Consider the following 10,941-nt stretch of genomic DNA (forward strand, 5'->3'; position numbering starts at 1 on the left):
AGGCAGGCGAAAATTTGGACTAAAAATCGCGCGATTTTTATTCCAAATTTTCAATATTTGTAAACATATTTGTTTTTGTAATATATATGTATATTTGAAATCAAAAGATATTTGAAAATAAAAGAATTGTTCCCTTCTGGTTGACTGGGTTTTTCTTATTTCGCATTCTTTCAAGCTTATGCAAAAAAGATGAATTTTTAACGTTAAATATTGCTATTAATTCTTAATTTAAATTTATAAAGAGTAATATAAATCAAAAGGCTGATATAGTGGCTAAATTTGCGTGTTATAATTTTTAAATTCGGTCCACGCACTTAGACATTATAAGCAAATATGTCGTGGTAGAAATGGAAAGCACAGCCAAAATTAATATTACTCTCATATTTACATAACATAAACATATTACGATATTTTAATCAGATTTTTTGCCTGAGGCGCTCCTTTTTTATAAGACCGTCTTTTCATTACTTTAACAAATACTGAATATTTGGAATAAAAAATTCGAATTTTTATTCAAAATTTTCAAACGTCTCTCCTTTTTTCTACACAAATTCACATTTTCAGTTCTTTCTGTCTTATCATTATTTTAAAGTTATCGCTTCATTAGTCTCAAATTCTATAAATTATCCAGTCCAAAAAAATATGTTTATCTATTAACACAACGTTTTTCTGGAGACACACCAAGGAAGTTAAGACTTTCAATAGAAATATTGTACATTGTTCTTTCGGAACGGGGTGATATGCGACTATCGCCAACTATGCAACATAGTGACCACAAAGTTTACAAATATATGCATACAAATAAAAAAACAAATCATTTTCTTTACATAAATTTTATTTCACTGGTACAAAAACCATATTAGGGAAATGTGAAATTCTTAAATTAGCCCCATATTAACCATTTTTGTAATTATATCTTGGCATTCAACTACAACAATTTGTTGCACAACTTCTTTCACTTTATTGATAAGTAGTTTACTTTCTGTAGTTATTTCCTTTTTTAAAAAGTTGGCATGCTCTGTTTTTAGAGATGTGGGCAATCCATCAATTAAGCAGAGGTTCGTACGACATGGCTCATTTAAATCAATAGGATAGCGTCGGATATCTTTGGAAGTCAATATGCTTTCATTAGTAAAATCCAAATAAACGACAGTATACTTTGTGCGATCAACAACTTTTACTACCCTGGCTCTGTACCATTCGTTTTCGAATCTCGCCAGACAGTATTCATGCAGTTTTGGGCTATAATACTGTTTATTATCTGTATATCGATTTAAATATTCTTGAACAGTGACCAAATATTTTAGATCTGTTTCGGCTATACATCCCACGTAACCGTAACTTAATGCTGAAGTATCCAAGACTATGACCTTAAATTTTGCTAAATCTGGTTGAAACACATATATATCGAAAGGGGGTGAAAGAATTGGTTCATCTTCAATATTTCCTACAGATTTATTCGGCACAATTGTTTCAACTTGTGCCTGACAAGGCACATCTTGATATAAATCCACCAACAGTTCATCTTTGTTCTTATCATTCACCGCCCTACTTTCAACTGTTTCACGCCGCTTCTCGCTCGTTGAGTAATTTATAGGTGGCGTCCTCGCAACATCCATGATTGAGTGATATTTCATAATTTCTTCATTTATTATTTTCCCTGTATCCAAGTTTGTGAGTTCTACCTCTACAATGTTACCAAACTCAGAGCAATAACGCATTTGACATTCCATACCTTCGAATTCTCCAAGAAAATTCACAATTTTTTCATTAATGGGACTTTCACCTACATTAATAAGTTTAACCATAATAGAAAAACGAGGTAACTTTAGAATATCCTCTGTTGCAATACGTAGATCGGATAGTTGGACAATCCCCATTGCCCCATAATCATAATACAGAACTTCAACATGTTTTTCATCAGGAATGGATAGTATTTCAACTCGACTCATCATATCATTAAACAAAGTAAGAGCCACTGCATTAACTGGTGGGCAAATGTCTATCAAAGGAGCTCTTTTTCCAAGTGCATCTATTTTGTTTAAAGTAGAAAGATGTCGATCAGAGTCTTTTACAAGTCGAACTAAACATATATTAGTCGATGTGAAGCCCATTATAACAACGGGTTCAGATAATTTATGTATTTTGGGCAAAGAAATTATTTCTCTAGTTCCATCGATAGAAATGTTTTCCCCAACTGATCCTTTAGAATTTATATGCAAAAACTTTGCTTTCGAAGATGAGGATAACTGATCACGATCCATATGTTTAGTAATTGTAGTACGTCTCAATCGCAGATCTTGTGGTACCGTCTTTATATGACCAGCGGGCCTTAAGCCAGGCATGGAAAAGCAAATATAACGGTGTCGCTGCCAATCACTTCGTTGGCATTCCGGTGAGCAATAAAAATCTAAGCAACGCTGACAAATCCATTCGGCCCTCCTTTGGCATAGAGTACACAACCCATTGGTTGTTAAAAGTTTCGGTACATCATATTCACTCATATTCCAGAAATATTAAAAATGACTAATAACAGAATAATTAAAGACCCACACTTCTTTACAACTGAATAGTTAACATACCGTTATAAGTAGCGACGCTTCTATTTCATTAGTGAAACCACCGTTTTCAAAAAAATCGATATTGATCGACCCACGTTCAACATTTAGAGGGTCAGTTTACATATATATTATGTAAATTGTGTTGGTAAAAGTTTGAAAATTGGTATAACAAAAGTTTTAAGCAAGAAATATGTACCGCTTTGGCAAAAAAAATTAAATGAGGTTAGAATTTTTATACAGATAACGATGTTACTAAGAAAGGAGGAAAATCAAAGGTCAATTTTAGATTGGCGCAGCATAGTTCAGAACCGGCCGACCAATTGCCTTAAATGTCGATAGCAACAAGCCTTTGTCTTTGCCCCAAGTGCCGCCGGCAAGCGATTTGAGGACCCTATTGCGATTTGGACTTAAGTGGAAATTGCTTAAAATTGTGGGGTTATTCACAGTCGGAATTGGTTTGTCGTCGACTTTTACCTTAAGGGACAGCTTGACCTCCTTTGTCCAGGTGGTGAAAAGGGTCGCCGTGGACTTGGTGGGGGAAAGTTGGAGATTCCTCGCAGTGAAAAAGCGAGAAAGGTCGGTGAGGTAGTTGTTCACTTTGGAACACAGGCTATCGATGTCATTGCCCGACGCCATTATCGTACAGTCACAAGGGTTTTCAATCTGTCCTTGGCTACTCTTATCATCCCTGACAAGTGGAAAGCAGGGAGAGTGGTCCCACTACTGAAACCTGGGAAACCCGCCAACCAAAGGGAATCTTATCGGCCGATAACTCTCCTTTCCCCAGTAGTGAAGACACTTGAAGCCCTCCTACTCCCACTCTACACGACACACCTGGCCCCAGCCCCACATCAGCACGGCTTCCGGCGAGTGCATAGAACCACCACTGCACTCACCGCCATAAGCGCCCAGATAAACCGCGGACTTAACCAAAACCGCCCCTGCGAGAGGACTGTCCTGGTAGCGTTGGACCTGAAGAAGACTTTCGACACAGTCAGCCATTCCACGCTACTAGATGATATTTATTAGTCGACACTCCCGCCAGGGTTGAACAAACTACCTGAGCGGTCGTGACTCGTCAGTGATTTTTCGAGATCAAACATCAAAGCAGAGGAAGATTAAGCAAGGTGTACCACAGGATGGTGTCCTTTCTCCCTTGCTGTTCAACTTCTACATCTCGAAGCTCCCCCAACCACCAGTGGGAGTCTCCCTGGTCTCATACGCCGACGACTGTACGATAATAGCGTCGGGCAATGACATCGATGGCCTGTGTTCCAAAGTGAACAACTACCTCACCGACCTTTCTCGCTTTTTCACTGCGAGGAATCTCCAACTTTCCCCCACCAAGTCCACGGCGACCCTTTTCACCACCTGGACAAAGGAGGTCAAGCTGTCCCTTAAGGTAAAAGTCGACGACAAACCAATTCCGACTGTGAATAACCCCACAATTTTAAGCAATTTCCACTTAAGTCCAAAATCGCAATAAGGTCCTCAAATCGCTTGCCGGCGGCACTTGAGCCAAAGACAAAGGCTTGTTGCTATCGACATTTAAGGCAATTGGTCGGCCGGTTCTGAACTATGCTGCGCCAATCTAAAATTGACCTTTGATTTTCCTCCTTTCTTAGTAACATTGTTATCTGTATAAAAATTCTAACCTGATTTAATTTTGACGTGATAACGTCTTATAATTCGATTTAACAGGCTGCACGCACGAAAAAATGTGTCGTTACCTTGCTCATTAGTGTTACCTTGCTCATATGTAGTTACCTTGCTCATTAGTGTTACCTTGCTCTTTAGTGTTACCTTGCTCATATGTAGTTACCTTGCTCATTAGTGTTACCTTGCTCTTTAGTGTTACCTTGCTCATTAGTGTTACCTTGCTCTTTAGTGTTACCTTGCTCATTAGTGTTACCTTGCTCATTAGTGTTACCTTGCTCATATGTAGTTACCTTGCTCATTGCATTGAATGAACTGCAAATTCTTTCACCATTCGAAAGCTACATCCTCCACGAGTAACATGGATTATATTTTATTTTGGAAATAGGGCTCGAGATATAGGTCAAAACGTGGACCCGGGTAACCTTCGGATGTGTATGTACAATATGGGTATCAAATGGAAGCTGTTGGTGAATGCTTTAGTCCAGAGTATTTTTCATGCCGCTCCGTGACTAGGGTCTCGAGATAGAGACCAAAACGTGGACCCTAGAATGTGTTTGTACAATATGGGTATCAGATGGAAGCTATTGGTGAATGCTTTAGTACAGAGTATTTTTCATGCCGCTCCGTGACTGGGGTCTCGAGATATAGGTCAAAACGTTGTGTATGTACAATATGGGTATCAAATGAAAGCTGTTGATAAGTGCTTTAATACGGGGTAATTTTCATACCTATTGATGACTAGGGTCTGGAAATATATGCCAAAAACGTGGACCCGCCGTGTCTTTGCACCGAATTAAACCAAACTTACACACATTGTTAAGGAGGTATTGAAAATGGTTTCCGTATAGTTTGGATACCTATTGGTAGACAGGGTCTCGAGATATAGGTCAAAACGTGGACCCGGGTAACCTTCGGATGTGTATGTACAATATGGGTATCAAATGGAAGCTGTTGGTGAATGCTTTAGTTCAGAGTATTTCCATCCGCTCCGTGACTAGGGTCTCGAGATAGAGATCAAAACGTGGACCCTAGAATGTGTTTGTACAATATGGATATCAAATGAAAGCTGTTGATAAGTGCTTTAATACGGGGTAATTTTCATACCTATTGATGACTAGGGTCTCGAAATATATGCCAAAACGTGGACCCGCCGTGTCTTTGAACCGAATTAAACCAAACTTACACGCATTGTTAAGTAGGTATTGAAGATGATTTCCGTATAGTTTGAATACCTATTGGTATATAGGGTCTCAAGATATAGGTCAAAACGTGGACCCGGGTAACCTTCGGACGTGTATGTACAATATGGGTATCAAATGAAAGCTGTTGGTGAATGCTTTAGTACAGAGTATTTTTCATGCCGCTCCGTGACTGGGGTCTCGCGATATAGGTCAAAACGTGGACCCGGGTAACCTTTGGTTGTGTATGTACAATATGGGTATCAAATGAAAGCTGTTGATAAGTGCTTTAATACGGGGTAATTTGTTATGTTATGTTATGTTATGTTATGTTATGTTATCTTATGTTATGTTATGTTATGTTATGTTATGTTATGTTTTGTTATGTTATGTTATGTTATGTTATGTTGTGTTATGTTGTGTTATGTTGTGTTATGTTATGTTATGTTATGTTATGTTAAAGTATATTATGTTATGTTAATGTTAACTCATTCTCTATATCCATACAAAATATCTATCAAACAAATAAAATTAAAATTTTCTTTTGAAAAATGCAACCATTCAATCAGTATTTTCTTATGACGTTATCACGTTAAACTATCGTCAGTAAACGGACTTTACAGACCACCTCTTTTGTTTGCCAAAGCGGTACATATTTCTTACTTAAAACTTTTGTTATACCAATTTTCAAACTTTGACCAACACAATTTACATAATATGTATGTAAACTGACCCTTTAAATATTGAACGTGGGTCGATCAATATCGATTTTTTTGAAAACGGTGGTTTCACTAATGAAATAGAAGCGTCGCTACTTATAACGGTATGTTAACTATTCAGTTGTAAAGAAGTGTGGGTCTTTAATTATTCTGTTATTAGTCATTCTTAATATTTCTGGAATATGAGTGAATATGATGTACCGAAACTTTTAACAACCAATGGGTTGTGTACTCTATGCCAAAGGAGGGCCGAATGGATTTGTCAGCGTTGCTTAGATTTTTATTGCTCACCGGAATGCCAACGAAGTGATTGGCAGCGACACCGTTATATTTGCTTTTCCATGCCTGGCTTAATGCCCGCTGGTCATATAAAGACGGTACCACAAGATCTGCGATTGAGACGTACTACAATTACTAAACATATGGATCGTGATCAGTTATCCTCATCTTCGAAAGCAAAGTTTTTGCATATAAATTCTAAAGGATCAGTTGGGGAAAACATTTCTATCGATGGAACTAGAGAAATAATTTCTTTGCCCAAAATACATAAATTATCTGAACCCGTTGTTATAATGGGCTTCACATCGACTAATATATGTTTAGTTCGACTTGTAAAAGACTCTGATCGACATCTTTCTACTTTAAACAAAATAGATGCACTTGGAAAAAGAGCTCCTTTGATAGACATTTGCCCACCAGTTAATGCAGTGGCTCTTACTTTGTTTAATGATATGATGAGTCGAGTTGAAATACTATCCATTCCTGATGAAAAACATGTTGAAGTTCTGTATTATGATTATGGGGCAATGGGGATTGTCCAACTATCCGATCTACGTATTGCAACAGAGGATATTCTAAAGTTACCTCGTTTTTCTATTATGGTTAAACTTATTAATGTAGGTGAAAGTCCCATTAATGAAAAAATTGTGAATTTTCTTGGAGAATTCGAAGGTATGGAATGTCAAATGCGTTATTGCTCTGAGTTTGGTAACATTGTAGAGGTAGAACTCACAAACTTGGATACAGGGAAAATAATAAATGAAGAAATTATGAAATATCACTCAATCATGGATGTTGCGAGGACGCCACCTATAAATTACTCAACGAGCGAGAAGCGGCGTGAAACAGTTGAAAGTAGGGCGGTGAATGATAAGAACAAAGATGAACTGTTGGTGGATTTATATCAAGATGTGCCTTGTCAGGCACAAGTTGAAACAATTGTGCCGAATAAATCTGTAGGAAATATTGAAGATGAACCAATTCTTTCACCCCCTTTCGATATATATGTGTTTCAACCAGATTTAGCAAAATTTAAGGTCATAGTCTTGGATACTTCAGCATTAAGTTACGGTTACGTGGGATGTATAGCCGAAACAGATCTAAAATATTTGGTCACTGTTCAAGAATATTTAAATCGATATACAGATAATAAACAGTATTATAGCCCAAAACTGCATGAATACTGTCTGGCGAGATTCGAAAACGAATGGTACAGAGCCAGGGTAGTAAAAGTTGTTGATCGCACAAAGTATACTGTCGTTTATTTGGATTTTACTAATGAAAGCATATTGACTTCCAAAGATATCCGACGCTATCCTATTGATTTAAATGAGTCATGTCGTACGAACCTCTGCTTAATTGACGGATTGCCCACATCTCTAAAAACAGAGCATGTCAACTTTTTAAAAAAGGAAATAACTACAGAAAGTAAACTACTTATTAATAAAGTGAAAGAAGTTGTGCAACAAATTGTTGTAGTTGAATGCCAAGATATAATTACAAAAATGGTTAATATGGGGCTAATTTAAGAATTTCACATTTCCCTAATGTGGTTTTTTTTACCAGTGAAATAAAATTTATGTAAATGATTTGTTTTTTTATTTGTATGCATATATTTGTAAACTTTGTGGTCACTATGTTGCATAGTTGGCGATAGTCGCATATCACCCCGTTCCGAAAGAACAATGTACAATATTTCTATTGAAAGTCTTAACTTCCTTGGTGTGTCTCCAGAAAAACGTTGTGTTAATAGATAAACATATTTTTTTGGACTGGATAATTTATAGAATTTGAGACTAATGAAGCGATAACTTTAAAATAATGATAAGACAGAAAGAACTGAAAATGTGAATTTGTGTAGAAAAAAGGAGAGACGTTTGAAAATTTTGAATAAAAATTCGAAATTTTTTATTCCAAATATTCAGTATTTGTTAAAGTAATGAAAAGACGGTCTTATAAAAAAGGAGCGCCTCAGGCAAAAAATCTGATTAAAATATCGTAATATGTTTATGTTATGTAAATATGAGAGTAATATTAATTTTAAATATAATTTAAAGTACATATACTTTTTTATATTTTTTAGCGTTTATAGAAATAAGTTTTCAATATACGTTTACTGTATGAAAGTTGACTGAATATTTTTATATTTTGAAATATATATTTTCTTTTTCAATTTGTAGGATTACAATTTGTTTAACAGACAAGAAGACAATTGTTGAACACTAGTAAATACCATAACAAGAAGAAAAAGTAACAATTTGTATATTTGTATTTGTATTGTAATAGTAGTATATTATAGTATAATTTTACTTAACAAATCTTACTTCAATTAAAAATTATTGTTTTATGTAATTGAAATTAAATGTTATACAATAATTTATTCCACGGTGGAGAAATGGGTTGATGCGTGACTACCATTCGGATTTCAGAGAGAGAACGTAGGTTCGAATATCGGTGAAATACCAAAATGAGGAAACAAGTTTTTTCTAATAGTTTGCGCTCCTCGACAGGCAGTGGTGTATTTCTGCCATGAAAAAGCTCCTCATAAAAAGTATCTGCCGCTCGGAGTCGGCTTAAAACTATAGGCCCCTCCATTTGTGGAACAACATCAAGACGCACGTCACAAATAGGAGGAGCTCGACCAAACATCCAAAAAGTGAGGGCGCGCCAATTATATATGTATATATGCATATGAAATTTATGTACAGGGTAGTGTACAACTAACTGATTAATGAATTAAAAATTTTTTTTTTCTTTTAAATTATTATATCTCCTTTACGATTCTTTATTTTTTTTATAAAATGTTTACGATCGTTTTCTAGATATTTTGACTAACGCTACTTTTCTAATTGAATTTTTTACTTTGTCTATACATTTTCTGGAATTTTCAACATTAATTAAAATAGTTGTTGTTGTTGTAGCAGCATAAACATTCCCCATACTTACATACGGAGAATGCTGCTGTAGTGACAGTCCTTGGCCGGATATAAATCCGGGTCGTTTCGGTAAGGTAGAACCCACTATCGTGAACTATTCTGTTTAAACTGCATTAAACTTAGCATATAACGATTACATTAGATTGTACGTTGTTGTTATAGCAGTAGGTAGACTAGGTTTGGTTTTTGTGGCAGTAGGCTTAGAGTAGCTAAACTCACTTAGCCCATGTAGATCCGTTGTGGTGTAAAACGGGAACCTTACTTTCAGTTTTCAATTAACCAGTTAGACTCTCTTATGAAGTGTAGGATAGGTTTTATCCCAACAACGTAGTTCCGTAATTGTCAAAATGATATTTTTCCCAACAACCTTGCTCTACTCCTAGGTAAGGCTGGACAATTACAAAGAAACTATTTTACTGTTTCTTCTTCGTCTCTACAACTTCTGCAGTATTCATGCGAAAATATTCCTAGCCTCGAAGAGTCCCTATCCCACAGTGATGACCGGTGACACAAGCCACGATCTTCGAGATGTTCCCGTTTCCACGACAGTCGGTTCTACGTTACCGAAACAACCCGGATTTATATCCGGCCAAGAACTGTCACTCCCGCAGCATTCCCCGTATGTGAATATGGGGAATGTTTATGCTGCTACAACAACAACAACAGATGTTCTCTCCTGAGAGGTTAAACAACTCTCCTGATCTTCTCTTATGTATTTGCGTCCCAATTCGCCTAATTGTAAGACAGGTATTTTCTTCTCTCCATGATCTATGGGCCGTCTGGAGAATATTATTTTTATCCTTAATTTGCAAGTTGCCTTAAGGATTCCAATGTTGCCTCTGTTTCAAGAAGGGGAAGATTAGTACCTTTTCTGGCTAGCTCATCGGACCTGCAATTTCTTTCAATATCCCGGAACCCATATAAGGCTTGAAGACAAGTCTAATATCATTGAGAGCATCCTTTGATCTTAGTATAACTGCCTCCATTGATGTGATTTGCCGCCTGGCTTTCCGAGAAAGTATATATCGTAGTTCTTGTTGCGGGGTTTTTTTTGTGGGGGGGAAAGCGTCAGCCATTTGTTTTGCAACGACTCTTCAGCACTCAGTAGTAGTTGATGCAGGTTCGCCTATTCTTCATCACGCAGCGTTTTCATTATACCCGCTACTACACCACTTAACGCTCACCATTTTTAATGTTTATCGCATACTTGCGTGTTGTTGTTGTAGCAGCATAAGCATTCCCCATACCTACATGCAGTGAATGCTGCTGGAGTGAGTCATTGGCCGGATAGAAATCCGGGTCGTTTCGGTAACGTAGAACCGACTATCGTGGACTATTCTGTTTAAACTGCATTAAACTTAGCATATAACGATTACATTAGATTGTACGTTGTTGTTATAACAGTAGGTAGACTAGGTTAGGTGTTTAAGGCAGTAGGCTTAGAGTAGCTAAACTCACTTAGCCCATGTAGATCCGTTGTGGTGTAAACCGGGAACCTTACTGTTAGTTTACTTGGAACCAGTTAGACTCTCTTATGAAGCGTAGGGTAGGTTTTATCCCAACAAAGTAGTTCCGTAATTATCAAAATGATATTTTACCAACAACCGTG

General features: G+C 36.7%; 2 protein-coding genes across 2 annotated transcripts; one reads left to right on the plus strand and one right to left on the minus strand.

Annotated features, from left to right (window-relative positions):
- Window positions 1-359: 359 nt before the first annotated feature.
- On the minus strand, window positions 360-2,596 carry LOC128861164 (uncharacterized). The gene has a single exon (XM_054099090.1). The coding sequence runs from the start codon at window positions 2,502-2,504 to the stop codon at window positions 879-881; it is 1,626 nt and encodes a 541-aa protein (XP_053955065.1). The 5' UTR covers window positions 2,505-2,596; the 3' UTR covers window positions 360-878.
- A 3,613-nt stretch (window positions 2,597-6,209) lies between these two features.
- On the plus strand, window positions 6,210-8,527 carry LOC128861165 (uncharacterized). The gene has a single exon (XM_054099091.1). It carries the CDS (start codon window positions 6,300-6,302, stop codon window positions 7,923-7,925), a length of 1,626 nt encoding a protein of 541 aa, XP_053955066.1. The 5' UTR covers window positions 6,210-6,299; the 3' UTR covers window positions 7,926-8,527.
- The last annotated feature ends 2,414 nt before the right edge of the window (window positions 8,528-10,941 follow it).

This window comes from Anastrepha ludens, chromosome 4, assembly GCF_028408465.1.
Source record: "Anastrepha ludens isolate Willacy chromosome 4, idAnaLude1.1, whole genome shotgun sequence".
NCBI lineage: Eukaryota > Metazoa > Arthropoda > Insecta > Diptera > Tephritidae > Anastrepha > Anastrepha ludens.